The sequence below is a fragment of the Strigops habroptila genome, chromosome 3 (genome assembly GCF_004027225.2).
Source record: "Strigops habroptila isolate Jane chromosome 3, bStrHab1.2.pri, whole genome shotgun sequence".
NCBI lineage: Eukaryota > Metazoa > Chordata > Aves > Psittaciformes > Psittacidae > Strigops > Strigops habroptila.
The window spans coordinates 65869310-65887580 of record NC_044279.2 but is presented as its reverse complement, the minus strand read 5'-3'; the positions used below and the strand labels follow the sequence as shown (position 1 = coordinate 65887580).

The window sequence follows — 18271 nt, the reverse complement described above, 5'->3', positions numbered from 1 at the left end:
GATATGGTTTTTTAAGACTTTAATAAGTCCAAAAATTATAATTTATTAATATTCCATGACATTCATATTGTAATTCTAAATCGTAGGACTTCAGAAAGACTTGAAACAGATTCTGTTTTCTATCACTTTCTTACCTTACATTGGGCCAAGATGGGGTTTCTAAGCAGTAATACCTGTTTGGGGCTTTTTGTTTACTTTACCATTCTCAGTGAAGAATCACTAACTTGGAACAACAACTGGAAAGTTGATTATTCCCATTTGCCTTGAGCCAGAATAGTCTATCTTATCACTATTTAACTGCCCTGCATTTAGTGTCGGGATGGTGAGGGCAAATGAGTAGAGGACATGTCAGGTTCTGCGTGATGATAAAGGTTATTATTCAATGGCTTGATGATAGTCAAATTACAGGCCCGTCTGAGTGATTTGAAAAACTCTTTTCTAAGAAGTCCATTCTTGTTTCCTTAAAAGTGACAGAGCTCTGAAATAGTTCAACTTGTGCGCTAGGTTTCTTCTCTCTTTGTGATTGTAAGCAGCATCCTGTTAGTTTTCTTGAAGTTGTTGTTTTATTTAACCACAATTCCTTATACCTGTGCTGTAAGCTTCATTTGAACACCCCAAAGCAGGGATACATCCTTTTCAACTGTCCTTCCTTTTTTTTTTAAGTGATATAACTTTCAGCCCATTGATAGATGATGCATTCAGCCTAACTTTCAGGCAATAGGTATATAGAGTACGTACATGGAGTATAGACATGAAAAAGCTTAAATAGCAGTTACAAGTCATGTTTTTCTGTGTGATTTTTTTCAGTCCCTTAGAGGTGCCCATCTTGGGCGTGAAGTTCACCATGTCATCATCTTAGGGCATGCAAGTTCACTAGCAATCAGGATATAAGCAACAAACTCCTATTGGAAGTAAGGTATGGGGAAGAAGGATGTTCACAGTGCATTAATTTTTATTGTGTGCAGAAGTAATTATCATTTAGGAAAAGCAAGTCAGAAATATATCTCATTCCTCAACCTGATTCCTAGATGAGATTGGAATAGCAGGAAGATAGTTTCCTTATGCACACTCTTAATGCAAGTATCATTTTTTTATTACATTAGCATTCAAGATTGGGACTTGCAATGTCAAACACTGAATAAACACATCCAAGTAACCTATAATCAAAAGAGTTTATAGTCTACAAAGCAAAAATAACAAAGAGAAATTAAGATGGGCCTCCTCCTTTACAGATAAAAGCATTGGCACCCAATATTCAAAGAGTTAGAAAGAAGCTTTTTCTTTGAAAAGGTGCAGTTCTAGAGATCTGCAAAGGAGTTGTTTTCCATGTTACAATGGTAGTTTCTTGCTGTTTCAGTCACAGACCAAACTCTTGCTACATCAGTGAAAGCGTAAAACCCTCAAATGACTGGGCATCACTCCATAACAATTGGGTGAATAATATCACTATTTAGTGTTAGCCATTCCTTCTTACCACCAGATCTTCACTCTTATAAAGAAAAAAAAAATAGTGGTCCTCTTCACTTCTTAACTCGTCATCTTTTCTACCAGTACTGAGATAATGTAGAATAACGTAGAAAGAATGTCTTCTTTCACTTCTAATGTCTATTTTAGCAATGTCAAAGAAAAGACTATTTTTGTTATCATGTGATTGCCAGCAGCTGTGTAAATCAAAAGGGGAAAAAAATCTCCTTGTGAGTTTTTACACAAGCCAGAGATTTTAACGTGCATATTAAATGTATAGGTTGGTCCGAGTTTTATCTAGAATGCTTGTTTATAAAGTATTCTTTCATGGCTGAACTGATATACCCAGGAATGTTACATGCATGTTTAGAGCTAGAGCCTTAGTTTCCTGAGAAGGATAAATAATTTTGCCTTGTAAAAGTCCTTCCTAAACTGTGGTCCATGCAGAGCAAGCTAGAAATTATCTTGACTTCTAATTAGAAGTCAAACTCTACTGTGCAAAGAAGAACCCTAGTGCTTGCAGAAACATTTGTCAGCAAGCACAAAAGTGAATATTCCCGTGCCTGTCAGGAACCAATATTATTCCATGTAGAGCAAGATGAGAAAAAATAAGTCACATTCAGAGAATAACTGTACTAACAAAACCAAGATTTTTCAAAAGAGCGTCTCCCTGGAGTTTTCCCTTATGCTAGTTATATGTGGCAACTAGAATGTATGTCATCAGGAGAAGAGAAATAGTAAAATGGTTTAATCCATAGAATAGAAGAAATGGGTCGCCTATTAGGGAGGTATGTATAGCGGAAGAGAGAAGGAGAAAAGAGAGGAGGAGGGGAAAATGAAATGAAAAGCAGAGAACTGTTGTCTTAAGCCTTTTCAGTGATGGCAAAGCTGCCTTCAGTTCAAGTTAAAATAAAGAGGGAAATGCTTTCATTCTTCAGTAACTGTTGCAATTACTGTGTGGAGGATGCTTTTCAGTGTGAGTGGGAGGAAAGATATAAGAAAATAATGTGTTAAGTATGGTGCATGCTATGCAAAAGTTTTGAAAATACTCTAGAGTCAGCATGAGATTGAAATCACAAGCTCATTAATTTATATCCTCTGTGGGCAGGACTTTGCTTTTTCTTATGAGAAGGTGGGCCATAAGTCTGCATTTCTTCTGGGGGTGAACAGCCCTAAGTTTTGTTTCTGTCCCGGGATTGTGGTGGTGTAGAGGGTTTTGTAGCTGTCTGGTTATTCACTTTCTTTATAACTAACTATTTGCTTTTTGTATTGTCATTCCATAACCTCCTCTCTCTCTGTAACTTTGCATTTTGTGTTTTGTTTCCTTCCTCAATTTTTCTCTCCATTTTCACTGTCACGTCCTGGTTCCATGAGTTGGTTTGTTTTGTACGTGCGGGGTTTTTTTTTGACTATGCCTTTTCTCAGAAAGCACACCTCCCGCAAATTGCACCCTCCCTACCAGGTGTCGGTCCCTGCACCACAACACGTAGGGGGGTTTGTGTGGGACTTCCTGGGAAAGTGAGTGCTCTATAAGGCTTCTGTTTCCTATGGGGTGGAATGTCACTGCTGGCTGCCCGGCTGCTGCTGCTGCTGCTGTTTGGGTCTGCTGCAATTACGCTTTTTTTCTTAGGTCAAACGGGAACTGCTTATGTCAGGTACAAGCTTTAACAGTCTCTGTGTTCAACTCATGTCACAGTGGTTATAACCACAGTCTAAAGGAAGTTTGCTGCTATTCTCCCTGATTTAAAATCAACAGAAGCTGTTGCTTTTTATTCTAATTCTCTTGCTGTGATTCACCTTTAGTTCTAACCTCAGTTCTGCCTAAACCAGATAAAACTCAAGTGTTCTAAAATGTCTCATTGATAGAGGTCAGTATTGACTTATTCTTGAGGTTTATTGTGATTACTATCTTGTAATAAGAAAAAGGAAAAAAAAAAAGAAGATTAAAGAAAGAAAAATACTGCTAATAATCAGGGACATGGCCATCACAACCTTTAGATGTATACTACCTTCAGATGGGTAGTATACATACAGAGGTATTTGTGTGCATATATTCTGCAAATAAGAACTGACTTGGTTCTTGAAGGGTGGAAGTAAATATGTATGTATATGTTGCTTCAGAAGTAAGCGCTGACTAAATATATATGGAAGTCCTGGTTCCAGTTACAGATCTAAAATTGATTTTGACATGCCTGCTATGTATGATAGCTAATCCTTGTAAGGACATAGGACACTACTATTTTTATGTTGAAGGAAACTTGACTTTGCTTTGGGAGCAAATGAAGATAGTACTCAGCTTTGGAATACCAGAAGTCTCATTAAGAACAGCTGGAAATGATGGCTATTTTAAGAAAGAGATTTTGGGGAGTTTTTCTAAAAAGAATTTAAGGTTGCTCCATTCAAAAAGAAACCTTCAAACTTTTGATGTGTAGCAGCCAAAAGGTATACTCCTCATCTGAAATATTCTTCTCAATAGTAAATAAAAATGAAAGATTAAAAAACATAGGGAGATCTCAAAGGAGAGCTGACAAATGTGGACAGTACAAGGAAGTATCTTACTCTGTATGTCTTTAAGACAGTAATATGTTTGTGTAGCAGTCTGAAGGATAGATGGAGAGAGAACTTAACTGCATGTTCCATCAACTTTATGGTTTCCTAGAATAGTGAAAAGGAAACTATACTAATAAATTATGCACTAAGCTTAAGTCAACAATTTGAAGTTGAAATACGTATTTTCAATGAGTATATGTCTTACAATAGTTGTCTTTGGTTTTCAAGTTGGTTGTTTCTGTGAATTTTATGGGTTTTTTTTTTAGAGAATTTCTAAAGAACTACATCAGGGCATGAAAATAATTTAAAGTAAAAGGAATGTTGTCAAATTAAAGAACAAAAGCTGTTCATAAAGTCGTAATTTCATCGTCATTAAAGTTAACCTTGAGAGATGGTATGACTATAGTTATGTATTATTGTAACTCATTAAAGTTCTCCAAAAATAAATTGCACTCTGATTCAGGCATAGGAAAAACTGAAATAAATAAATATTACTTTGAAGTACTTTAGTCCGTTTTGGTATCAAAAAATCATAAAAGGAAATTGAATATATTTATCTCTTGCTTGCATGGTATTGTGAGGCAGAATTGGTTGTTCACTTCCCTCAAAAATCCATAGCTTAAGTGAATATTAAGATTCTAAGGTTTATCACTCAAAACTGAGGACATTCCAAACTGAAAGTTGCCGTGTGGATTTAATTAACCTCTTATTTGAGTCTGTGTATCACAATAAAGTGATACAGTGTTTAACCATATGAACAATTTTTTTCCACGAGAATGTTGCCTTTGGTGTATAAGGGATGTAGCTGAAACTGTCCCAAAAAAATCGTGGGTGAGGCTGACACCTGTCATGGAAAATTTCATCACAATTTGTTAATATTTGGCAAACAACTGAGAACAAGGTTTTGCAATGGAAAGAAGTGGGGAGGCCCATAGTTAGGCCAGCTCCACCTCTGAGCACACAGATCTATTGAATGCTAAGATTTTCATCATTTCCAAGCTAGGAAATGAAGAAGCCATTTCTTCTCACTCTTGCTTTATCTTCACACAGAATGAACATTACACCCAAAGTCCCACATTAAATTTCACAGAGGAAAAAATAATACATTTTGTATCAACATAACTGCTTCAAACAGATAAGACTATAAGATGCTAATACCTTTACTTACAGTTATTTAACTTCAGACATTGGGAAGTATGCCAATTTTCAGAAGGCAAGTGCCTGCCCTCTGAAAGTCAACCTTTGTTAAAGTGCCTTAAGGTCAACAGTCAAACTTACAATCACTTTTGAAACCTACATCTGAGAAAAAAGAGAGAGACTGCCAGTAATTGCAAATCCATCTGCAGAGAGCACCAGATAAAAAAGCCATCATAGTGATTTTACAGTGACTCCTCAATCCGTCCTCACCTTTTTTATATAATGGGATATCCTTTTTCCATTTGTTCTTTCTTTATTTTCCATTCTCTCCCTTTTCCTGTGATTTGGGAAAAACTTTGTGATATCGAAGAAACAGCTGTTCTAAAAAACAAGGTCAAAAACCCCAACTAGTTCAGCCTTTCACCTGATGAGAGGTCAGGGCTGGTACAGGCGTTGGCTGAATGAGCTTGCCTGGTGTTGCCCTAGTATTATTTCCATATTCAAGCGGGCAGGACTGACACTATTAAACAGAGTGATTTATCTCCTGTGGAACTGAGTACAGACTTTCTCCTTTGTTAAATTCAGCAATGGGCTGAAAGCTTGGTTTGTCTGCTAATCCAAGACTAAGGATCCAATCTTGGATCCTCCAAGAAGGACCCTATACTAGAGAAATACTTACGAGTAATTAGGAGTACTGATGGTGAACTTTTTTGAAGGCTTCTTTTCCTGCCAAATTTCCTGTACCATTCAAGTCCTGTTTGTTTTTATCATTAAATCAAGGTGGTTATCAAGCATTCCCTCTCACGCCAAAGTCAATGAATACAGGAGTTGTAATCTGATGATTTGTACTCTGCTTGAATTTTAGCAGTGATGGCTTTTATTTAGTAAATATCTCCTAATCCAACTGCTAAATCAGTAATGTAAGAGCTATGATATAATTAAAACAATTATAAAACCAGATAAGAAATAGCATCATGCAAATAATGGGCCTAGTTTGCATATTAGGATTTCATTGTTACTTGTCTTGACAACATCTCTTCAAAAGCTGTTTTGTAGCTTCGTTTCAGTCAACATCTTTGAGTGATACAAGGGTATCCATACTCACAAACTAGTAGGTAAGAAGGAAAAAAAAACCCAGAACTTTTTATACAACTGGTACAGTAAAATAAAACTGTCAGACCCTTATGTTGCCTTGGAGTACAGCAAGAACAAAAGGAAAATCCAGTAATCATCAGTAAGACAGTGAAATAGCAAAGTTAGGGCTCCATGGCCTTTGTGATCATGATTATGCTCTTAGATTCATGCATGCACGTGCACATGGATGCACACACAAACCTTCTCTCTCTGTCTCTCCATCTCTTCCCTATCTAAATATTCCTCTAAATATCAACTAAAAAGGAAGGAAAAGACCAGCCATGATTCTTTTTACCAAGAAAAGGTGTCAGAAGTGGTGAACATAAACTGCCTTCCTGCTTTGACTGACGCAAGGAAGATAAAATGCATGCTATTACCTGTCAGACAGCTTGGAAGGAATGGCAAAGTAATAAATATACACAATCATTCACTGTTGAACAAGTGGAATTCAAAGTTTGACTATAAATGATTACATAAACTTCTTTCTGAGTACATCTGAGACTAATACAGCAGACTCATTCCACTCCCTACAATATACAAGCATGTAGAAAAAATTATAGCTGGAATAATCAACAGCTTTTTTAATATGTATCTATTTCTTAATCAAATTACTGAAGTTTTCACATCTCACTGATTTTTTTTGCTCTGCACCCAGCGATCAGTTTTAGGTCAGCTATCTTTAAAATGAATGAGATGGCATTTTAAAAGAAGATGGGTTTCTCTGAGATTACCATTTGGTGTTACAATTGTCTTGTCTCCCTGTGTGACTGTTGCATCAGAGTACACAGTTAATGGGGCTGGGCAGAAACGCTGCTGCTGGATTTTGTAAGGAATGCTGCAAGTGTGTGTTCTTGCTCGAAGGGAAATAGTGCAAACTAAAGATTATTATTTTGCTCTGTAATGAGCATGTCTCGGTATGTATCTGATCCTGCTTGCTTGGGGCTGCTTCCTGGGGCAGATGCTTGCTGTGCTCCTCTGCTCAATTTCACTGATGTAGTCCTGTGCACTGAGGCTTCACCTCCAGTCTGCAGCAAATCTCCACTGATTTCCTAATAGCTGGTAATTTCCAGTGTCTGCCTTGTTTTTAGTTTGAGTGACAGCACAGTTCCAGATTTTTTCTAATTTTAATGTGCTTTCAGAAATTCCTCATTTTTGTTTGGATAAATACTATGATGATTCTAAAAATCCACATTTAAAAAAAATATTTTGAACCCCTCTAAATAAACAAAAACCAACCAAAAACCAAAATAAAAAACCCCCACCGGAACAAAAAGCAAACACTGAAAAGGGGGCTAACAATTACACAAAAAGTATCTTTCTTTGGAAGAAAGAATTTATTCAAAACCAAAATGAAGATGTAGCAATAATTATTCTCCATTTAAATCCTATGCAGCTGGGTAAATAACACTTCTGTAGCATACAGAAAATTGCATGTGACCTCAGCATAGCATTTCAGGTACTGTTCTGCCTTCCTTCATCTTGTGCCAGCACAAGATGCTACCTTTAATAGCAGTTGAAAGAACAGTATGGTTCATTTGGATCCTACAGGGCTATTCTGAATTCTAGCCTCTATTTTTTTTTTCACTGTTAAATTAAAGAAACAAAATCACAACATCATTACAATAGAACCAAGAAGTACAAAGGGTCACTGAAACACAAAATGAGAGGTCTTAAACTTTCATAATGTAGATTCAGTAACAGTCATAAAAAAGCCAAGCTTTTTCCAACCCCCTGCCTTATTATTCGCATATTTAACCAAGTGTTTTATTTTCACTTATTTGGTCCCTTTTATTAAATCTGTTTGGCCAGTCGTAGCTCTGCAGCTCAGCTTAGAGAATGTACTCTTGGATTTCAGTCAGAATTGTTAGTTACACGCTTTTCTATATGAATTAACTCAGGCTTTTGGAACATTACAACTTATTTCAAGATCAAACACTGAGATGTGGTATTTGGCATTTTTCAAGTCTCATCTTTCCCAAAATCCCCAATAACACAACCTTTCCAACAGCTGTCCTTGAAGAACTTGGTTTGAAGAATGCTAGTTTAAAAGCCAAAGAAAAGTATCTTTACATCAGTTCATCTGTTACAGACCAGCATGACACTGCTCTGCTGTACCTCACTCTGAAACTGCTGCTTGTACAAATTCAATATCCTACATTGTTGTTTGTAAAATTTATGCCAGAAATACAGACTTCAGATTTCGTTTGCATGGTTCCATATACCAAAAGTAATACCAGTTAGCCTATCCTATAGAAATATTTTTCTCCAGACCATATCCTGCATTCTTAGAGTGAAATTTTGCCATGGGAGAAGTACAACATGTGTTGTAGAAGCCAAATTGCTACTTTGAACAGGACATTTACTTTTCCTCTCTTCTACCAACTGAAAAAGATTAAATATCTGTATTTATGGCTCCCTGTTGACTTACCTTGCTGTTATCAGTGAAATTGACAGCAGATGCCTATGAAAAAATATTGGAGATATTTGAAAAAAAAGCAATAATGAACCTATACGGCCTCATGTTACACAGGGGACTCCAGCATTTTGTCTTGGTCAATCCTGCTGTTGAACAATGTTGGAGAGAACTGTTAAAAATATGCCTGTTTGGTCATTATTGTTTTTAGATTGCACCTTATATGGAAGAATTAAAACAGCAACACTGCAGGAAGAAGAGGTAGATGCTTTTTTTGTTTGCATTTGGAAGGGTGACTTCAATGTCAAAATCAGGAAAGATAGACTTTTAGCTTTGAGAAGCCTACATGTCTTGAAGGCTTTACTCCATTGTTGGAGTTTTTCTCCCTTCTATTTATTCCCTTTTGACAAGTCTGGGTCATCTGCAGAAAAAGTGAAAACTATGTGTCTTGCTCATGGGGAGAAAATAAGGCCATAGAAGATGATATAAAGCGGCACATTAGAGTTCGTATCAGACAGTGGAACTCCACATTTTCAAACTGTTATTTAGAATTCTGGAAGAAGGATACTTGCTAGTGATGTGGTGTAAATCTAGAGTTTTCTACAGTTGGCATATTTCCCTTTTCCAAGAACTGCTATGTATTGGAGAATATTTTCTCTACAGAAAGTTGCCTCTAGGTGAAATGGTGTAATCTAATGTAAAGATCCTTTTTCCTTTTTCTTTCTTTTTTTTCTTTTTTAATTGATGTCTACAAAACATGCAGCTCTGTGTTTGTGAAAGATTGTGTGTGTCTGTATGTCATTACCTGATTTAGATCTGCCTGTTTTGTCCTATATTCTTGAACTGCCTTATCTCTGGACACTGTTTTCACAAACTCTAACTCTTTTTCTTTCGCACCTCCTTCCTGGATTTGCTGCTTCCCTTCAGCCTCACCTCAAGGTCAGTATTCACTTTTAATAAGGGTGTTTATAAGACTGTTGTCTATTCGGCTAAAATTGAGATCTCACAGAAGATTGCACATCGAACTACGTGATCTACAAAATAAGAGATGAGGGGTTTGGTTAAGTCTGTGTAGGAGGATGGGTTGGATAGGGTACATGTTTAGAAGAAACTTGTACTCGAAGGGAAGAATTTATATCAGACCACTGTAAATCAGTGTTGTAGTGCACTGGGAAGAAGGGGGAAGACTTACCAGTGAAACCTTTCAATGGAAAAAAATAGAAGAACTGGAAGCTAGACAGTTTAAATATTACTGGTTTTATCTGTTATTTCAGGAAGAAAAAAGATGGAATGTTAGCCATATTCTCTGATGCACGCTATTGAGTGCAAAACTAGTTCCTTTAAAATACTAGTCATATATACTTCAACTGTTGGATTTTTATCATTGCATCTGTGTCTGAAACCTTGCGGTGACGTTGCAAAACTAGTTTTGGTGCAGTTTGAGTGTGTTGTGCTGTCAGAACCAGGAGCTAAGGGTTAAAGATAAGTAAATTAGCAAAAGGATACATTTGTTAAAGGCACAGAGTGATAAACTATTGAAAAAAACCTACCAAGAGACAGCATGTTGCGAAGTTTTTCAGCTATGGCTCATTGTTTTATTTTTATATTTTCAAAGCAGTTGCTAAACATAGATTTTGACATTTCAGTAGAACAGCTAGAAGTAAATGTCTATGGCCTACATAACGCAAGTCATACAAGTCAGAGCACATTATCTAAGGCTCTGAAACCATTTTGGTAGAAACTGTCATTGACTTCTGCTGAAGGGATGATTATAATTGTTTCAGGCCATGTATTTGCCCAGAAAGCCACTACTTAACGACTGAATTTCTGAGTTATTGACCAGCATCCGACTTTTCTATTCCTGATTAACACTGAGAAATGTGGTGGCGAGTGGAATCCCATGATGCTGCAAGGCTGCTGATGTCTTCAGATCGTGTTGGTGTTCTGACCTTGGTTTGGCACAGACATCACACTTGTGGCCTTGGCTACATATTTTCCTTCCTCCCACAAACTGGAAAAAGATTGAAAGTTAATCATGTTGTTGTCCATCAATACCTTCCGTATTCAGTGTGTCATACTGGCATACTTGTAATTGTTGGGGAGAAGAGGGCTGTCCTAGAATGACCCTTTTTCTTCAGATCCGAAAGAAAAGAACTGCCAGGAAGCTTTTTTGCTCTGTGAGCATTCTCTGAAGTACACAGTGTCTTTTTTTGCATGAACAGAACTTGTGTTGGGTATTTGCCAGTTGCCACCATGATTGGAGTTGGATGCGCTTTGTCTGGCTGATGTGGTCCTAAATGTAATAGAGTCCATCTGTCAAAGATATTTCTGCTTCAATCCATATGGCTAATAAGTCTTTATCAATACCTGCACCTATAGTGGAATTTGTGATGAACAAGAGGGAGAACTAGATTTAGGGTGTGTTTTCTCTGAGACCTTGCATGATTTCTCTTTTCCCAAACAATGTAACCATAACTCTTATTTCTCTCATTTATAACATACTGTAAAATTTGGCCAGAGAACATATGACTGCGATTTGAGCTGGCCAAATGTTGGGATCTTTGAAGAGTTTTCTGACAAGAGATTGTCCATTCTGTCCTCAGTGTCCTAATGGTTTTATGGTTTGGGTTTTTTTATTTTATGTTTTCCTATTTTTTAAAATTGATTGCTATGATGGCTAGTTGCTGAGGTTTTCATATATTTGTTAAAATAAATCTAGAGTGTAGAGAATAATAGGTGGAATGACTGCTCTCGGAACTACAAAATTCCTCCTGGCCAGAAACACAATTAAAAGTTTCTCCTAAGGACAAACAGGAAAATTACAGGGGTTGCAGTACCACTCGTTTTCTTTCTATGCCTTTCAGTGTTTGCCTAATTACTGTTAACTGCAACATATGAAGAAATAGCTGTTCTGTAAAGTTACATTCAACGTTGGAAGCTACTATGGGAGTCATGACTTTATTTTTTTCTCTTAATGGTGTAAAGTAGTTATTTTTTTCAGACATCAAAGCAAATGTGTTTTCCTGGAAAAGAACTTAATATGTGAAGAAATGTGTTAGGTATGTCTGTTTTCTAGAAACAGGAAAAAATACTCTGAATTTTATCTGTTCTTATTAAGAATAGCTTTACTTATTGTAGTCAATGCAAACTCTCTGAATTTTCTGAGCTCTCTATTAAGTTTTCATCATCTCTCGCCCATTGATAAAAGTGAATCTGAACGTTATAGTCTAATCCACATCGCTGTTACTGCTCAGAAGTCTACGGGCCTAGAGTGGATGTCATACAGATTCATAGTAAGTAAAATAATCTTGGAAGGCCTGGGGATTAAAGCAGTTTTCCTTAAGGAGTTTTTGGCTAAGCATCTGTGTTGATGACAGCTTTACGCAAAGAACTTTCCAATGCTGAGTTCGAGAGTAATAAACCAAATAATAGAAGTCTGGTGTCATTACCTGCAGCAATGAAAAAAGTAGAAAAATACCATTAAGTCATATGCTACAGTTCTTTTAAGTGGTTCTTATGTATGCATGTCACAAAAGATGAGATAGAAAAAGATAACAAGACTGACAAAATCAGGTGCTATATTGAGCAACAGCATACTTTTCAAGGAAAGAATGAGCTATATTGATAAAGCAAAAACAAGATTTCTGCCTTCAAATTGGGTAACAAACAGTTTGACATCTTTTTTTTTTTTCTTTTTTTGTCTGCTGAATAACATTGAACGTGCTGTTTATCAACGATTTATCTTTGTAGCATAGCACTGGAATGGAATAATGGCTGGAACAGTAGGACAGGAGGCTTGTCTTTTAGTATCCAGCTTTCTACTGTCAGGTTTTCTAATAGTTTATATCACATTTTTAATTGTACTGTCTGTCATCTTTGGAAGCAAGTAATCCAGATCTTAAGAGAAAGAAGTTTTTTGGGTTTTTTGCTATACCAAAGAGAATTTGATGCAATAGGAAGTAATAAAACAAATACTGCGAAGCTTATTTCCACACAGCAAAGTGCCTTGGTGATTAGATGAGTGCAGGCTGGTGGCATGAATCCAGACAAAAGTCTGTTATGAGTGTCCATGTAAAATTAAATGTCAGTATAGCAACTCAAGTGTAGCCTTATAAAATCAAAGTAAAAACAAAATCCTAAATCTGAGGGTATTATTTCAGTCCTTTTTCCAAGGTCCTAAATTTATGTTAAGCAGAACATGCTTAATCACCAAAGAAATATTTAAAACGTACAATCCTTCTATAGAAAAATAACAGGTAATAGTGCATAGAAATTTAAGCAAATGCAGGAAACTCAGGATACTATTCAGTAATTGGTTAAAAAAAATAAAGGCAGAGTACTTAGTTACAGGCATAGACAGTCTGTGGTGCCTGGGAGTTTAAAATGGAAATTCCTTTATACACTGTCATATTCTATACCTCTAGGAAGCTGTGTATGTGAGCACTGGGAAAGTGCCTGGGCAGTCAGGAGAAATTTCACTGGAAGTGTGGTTGGCTCCTTAGTTCATACCTTCAGAAGACTGAGGTCTTCATTCTGTCACCATGCTGGTCATTAACCACATCTGGAAATGATTAAAATTTCAAGCATGTCAAGTCAGCAATGGTTAGTTTTAGCTCAGCAGGGCCAGATACACTGTGTTCAAAGAAGTTTCCATTTAAATTTCCTTGGTCATCTCTGAAAAATAACGACCTCTAATAATTGTTTTCTATTTAGTATGGTTCCTTAATTCTACTTAGAGCAAAAATGGCTTTATGGAATTCTTTACGTTAAAAACTGCTCTTCTTGTAAGAGTTGTCTGTTCCTTGCAAGCAAGAAGTAAGGCATCTTAGAGATGTTAGGAAAAGGAAGAAATGAAGGCATCAGATTCGTTGGCTGTGAAGGTTGGGTGGTGATGAGTAGGGCACAAATTAGGACTGTGGTTTTCCTTGAAACAGGTCACTGGCACAGTCTTTCAAATTAGGTATAGTGATTACCAGAGCTTTCTGCCTTTGGAGTGGAATCTGTATCTTTTCTGTCAAAGCTGCTCTTTTCTTGCCTTATTTCACTGCATCTTAACAAAGCAAAATTATTCACAGCTGTACATCACCTCAGAATTCTCACTCACATGAGCTGATTGATTTCGTGTTACTGCTGAAATTAATTATATGAAACACTGAGGAGTTGTTTTTGTATTATTGCCATTTTCAATACATGTATTCACAAAGCATGCTGCTTTCCTGTGGGAATTTGAACTGAGGTAGCATTAGAAAGATATAACTGATTGGATATGGCACTAGGGAGGGTGTTTGTATGTCAACAGTGTGCTGTGAATTTTGAAGAGCTCCAAGTCAAATGTTCTGAGAGATTAGAGGAATTCTTTACAATTTGCTTTTTTTCAGATGTAACCATACTATTTGAAACATCAAAATACAACATTATTTTTAGAAGACATGTTAGAACATGTCTTTACATTCATATATCCCAAATTTAATAAATTACCTAGCGTGTCATCATCAGAAGATTAACTGAAATTATCATTCAAACTTCATGCAACATTAAACATTTTGACTAACCCATATGTGTCACATCACATTTACTCTAAGGAATAAAATCTAAAGGTTATTTTTCATCTCTAATGGCTAACTTCTGTGCAAAAATTTATACCCCCAAATTGCTAGATTTTTATCTCTGTGGACTAGATTTTCACTTTTTATGGACAGAGTGAATTTATGTGTCTATGGTAAAATAGTCTTGATGCACATGTTTCCATAGCTGATTACCAGAAGCTTTAACAGACCCTAGACTCGGCAATAATATGATAGTTACAGAGAACCATTAAGCAGGAGACCTTTTTAAAAGGTCACTGAAAAAGATGGGGAGTTCAGTAGCTTCTTTTCCTCCTCTTTTACTGATAAGGACTCCTTTCAGATCCCTGAGCGTAGAGGCAGAGTCTGTGGGAGTGAAGCATTACCAACAGAAGTAGAAGACGAAGTTACAGACCATTTAAACAAATTAGAAATATGCAGGTTGATGGAATCAAATCAGATAGATACATACAAGGTTGCTGAGGGAGCCAATTGACACCATAATGAGGACTCTATCATCTTCAAAAGCTTGTGGCTGTCAGGGAGAGTTCCTCATGGCTGGCAAACATCCCAACCATCTTCTAGGAGGATGAGAAGGAGGATCCAGGGAATTGTAGGCCAGTCAGTATAACTTCATGTGCTGGAAGGTTTTTGGTGTAGACTGAAAGCCATCTTCAAGCACCTGAAGGACAAGAAGGTCATGGGGAACAGCCAGTATGGATTTACAAAGGCAAATCATGCCTGACCAACATGATTGCTTTCAGTGATGACATGACTGGCTCAGAAGGTAATTAGCACTGTTTAATGTCTTCTTAATGATGTGTATGATGAGACACAATACACCTTCAGGATTTAAACGGATGATAGCAAACTGACGTGAGTAGTTATGGGGAGTATATGCTGGAGGGCAGGGCTCCTATTTAGGATGACCTTGACAAGCTGGAGAAATTAACTGGCAGAAACCTCATGAAAGGCAAGCACAAAGCTCTGCACTTGGAGTGGATTAACCCCCACATCTATACCAGCTGAGGGTCAACTGGGTAGAAGGGTGCTTCATGGAGAAGGACGAAAGAGTGGCTGAGGACAAGTTGAACTTGAGTCAACAGTGTCATGCTACTGTGAAGAAAGCCAAAGGCATACTGGGCTGCATTAGTAGAAGCATAGCTGGCAGGGCAAGAAAAGTTGTTTTTACCCTCTACATGGCACTTGTGAGGCTGCATCTGGAATACTATGTCTAGTTTGGGACTTCCAGGTACAAGAAAGACATTGGGACAGTGGAGTGAGTCTAGCAGGCAGGCCAGCGGCATGACTAGGTGCTACAGCACATGATGTACAAAGAGGGGCAAGAGAGAACTGGTTACGTTCAGGACTAGGAAGAGGAGCCTTATGGGAGATGATACTGTGGTCTCTCATCTATCTAATGGGAACATCCAGAGAAGACAGAGCAACTCTCCTTACAGGGGTTCAGTAAAAGGTTGAGAGGCAACAGATGAAAATTGCAACATGTTCCAATCAAAGATCCAGTGAGATAATCGGCAGAAAAAGTTCACAGTGGTGGAGTTAGATGCTGAAACAGGTTCCCAGAGAGGCCAAGGAGTCTTCATGGAGCTATTCAAAACTCATCTGAACAAATCTATGAGCAACCTGCTCTAATTTGACCTTGTTTTGAGCAGGGGATTGAACCAGGTGACCTTCAGTGATCCCTCCAACCAAAACTATTCCATGATTCTAAGCTACTATGGTAAATTAATCTGTATTCTCGGACAAACTCTACACGTTTTGTTTGGTTTTGGTAAGAATTTGTTGCATAATATTGACCTTGAAGAACAGGACGAATAACTGTCTTGTTATTTCATAGCACTACAGTTGTAACAGAAGAAAGAAGAAAAATATGGTGGGACAGTCCACTGCACTTGTCATTCAGTTTGAAAGAACCATTTTCCATTATTCACATCCTTTTTTGTCACAGCCTTTCTCTTGCTCAGCTTGTGAGTAAATAGAATAGAGCATAGTTAACTCTCTTAGCTTTTTCTCAGCTGCCTTGTTGAGACAGCATTTTGCTGCTGTGAGGTTTCCAGCTGGCTAGGAAGTTACTTCTCCTGTGTTTAGTCTGTGAACAAATTGAAATGTTACCTTTAGTTCTTGTGTTACTTGTGAAGATCAAGTTCCATTTTTGACTTGTGCACAAGGTGACTTCACTGCCTCAGATGAGGGCATTGAAATCTTGTGTTTCAGGTGTGCCTTTCAGTACTTTACTCATCAGTTGAGAGCATTTCTGATTACTGCTTGTCACTAGCTGGTATTTTTCGTAGAATCATAGAATGGTTTGGGTCGGAAGGGACCTTAAGATCACTTAGTTCCAACCCTCCTGCCATGGGCAGGGACGCCTCACCCTAGACCATGGCGCCCAAGGCTCTGTCCAACCTGACGTTCAACACTGCCAGGGATGGAGCATTTACCAGTTTCTTTGGGCAAGGTGTTCCACTGCCTCACCACCCTCCAATCATCCTGATTCCTGTGAAACCAGCTTTCCTAACTGGCCTGCACATCTTTGCAAATATTTTCTCGTCTTTGGATGAAAAATATTCTAGGTAAGCATAGATATTTATTGCAGTCATACAGTTCATAGATTCAATGCACACTTCTGTTGCTATCACTCAATTAATTTGAAATCACCCTTAATCACATTACTATAGAATGAAAATAAAATTACTTATCCGTAACATCCAAAGTCAGCTATTAGATATTGCAAGATAAAAACACAGTTAACATTCTTAGACTAAGATTAAATTGGTAAGCTCTTTTTCCCCCTTCTCCTTTCTCTCCTATGGCTCTCTTCCATTTAATTGTCCTGACATCCTGACAGGGTAGCTCCAGTCAAGTATTCCCTCCTTTTGCGTATCATGTTCTTCATTTGCAAATAGTAGAGGGCCTCTTTCATGCTGAAGTATGTCAGCTTTTCTAGCCAGTCGTTTTCTGGAAGCACCCCAGGTAATTCAGACAAATTTAATCATGCTCTCAGAAACTTATTTCCTTTCCTTCTTATCTGGCTGATAGGCCATTCTTCTTGATTAAATTAATTAAAATATTTCTTTTTTTTTTCTTTTTTTTTTTTTCACTTTCTTTGAGTAGAAAATGTTTCCAGATTGTCACTTTCTTTTCATGATTGCCTAATTAACTCCTAGCTCTAAGGCATGAAGTGTCACTTATCCTTTAGTGACCCAGCATACTCAGTTCGACTTAAAGTGTCTTTACATGGAACATTATTATGTATCTATTTAAAATACTCAACAGATTTGATAGAAATTGGAATCAAACGTGATGGTAGTTTTGGCATGACAGCTGGGTTGGAGTGATTCGGTACCAACATCCTTCTTTCAAGCATTCTGGAATGAACTTGATCATTATAAGTAATCTGTCTCCTTTTTTAAGAAAGAAGAGTGAGGAAGAATTGGAAACTTGATTTGCAAAATACTCTATAGATAGACCAGCAGAGCCTCATTTGGTTCTAGAAATTACAGCTGCCAAAAGCTGGCCGTTGCCAAGAGGGCATACTCAGTGCCAGCCTTGACAATAGATTGCTAAAGGTGCAGAAAATTGAGGCTGCTTTCCTGCTAGTTCCTACTTTCCTGTGTTGCACAGCTCCCTTGTAGCATGTAAATTTGTGGCTTCTCTTAAGTTATGGATTTACTGTAGCTCACCAGATGGCAGCTCTGAAAAGCATATGTTGTCTTCCTTCACTTTCAGCATCAGTCCAACTTTTAGCTTTAGCAGTCCCACTGGCACTAATGGCAATGGCCTGGTTGTTTCCCTTCTCAACACCAGCAATACTCAGATTGTCTGCAAACTTCCCCTTGCTTTTTCAATGTCTTGAATTGTTCGTGCTATGTTTGATGAAGTCCCATATGCTAGGAACTGAAAGAGAGGTGCCATAATGCAACTTTACCCTATAAGTGTATGTAAGGGTAAAGAATCTTAGCCATGCAGGCTTCAGTGGGGATGCTGTATC

General features: G+C 37.5%; 1 protein-coding gene across 14 annotated transcripts in view; it reads left to right on the top strand.

Annotated features, from left to right (window-relative positions):
* Nucleotides 1–18271, top strand: part of ERC1 (ELKS/RAB6-interacting/CAST family member 1) — a 287995-nt gene that overhangs the window by 120469 nt on the left and 149255 nt on the right. For 10 of the 14 annotated variants that reach the window (XR_003990581.1, XR_003990579.1, XR_003990580.1 and 7 more), the window contains one exon: nt 9626–9637. The exons of the other annotated variants lie outside the window; for them this stretch is intronic. Coding sequence is in view for 6 of the 10 variants with exons in the window: in XM_030479677.1 (XP_030335537.1) it covers nt 9626–9637 (12 nt within the window). In the remaining 4 variants the exon portion in view is untranslated. The remainder of the gene's footprint in view (nt 1–9625; nt 9638–18271) is intronic. 14 annotated transcript variants of the gene reach the window in all.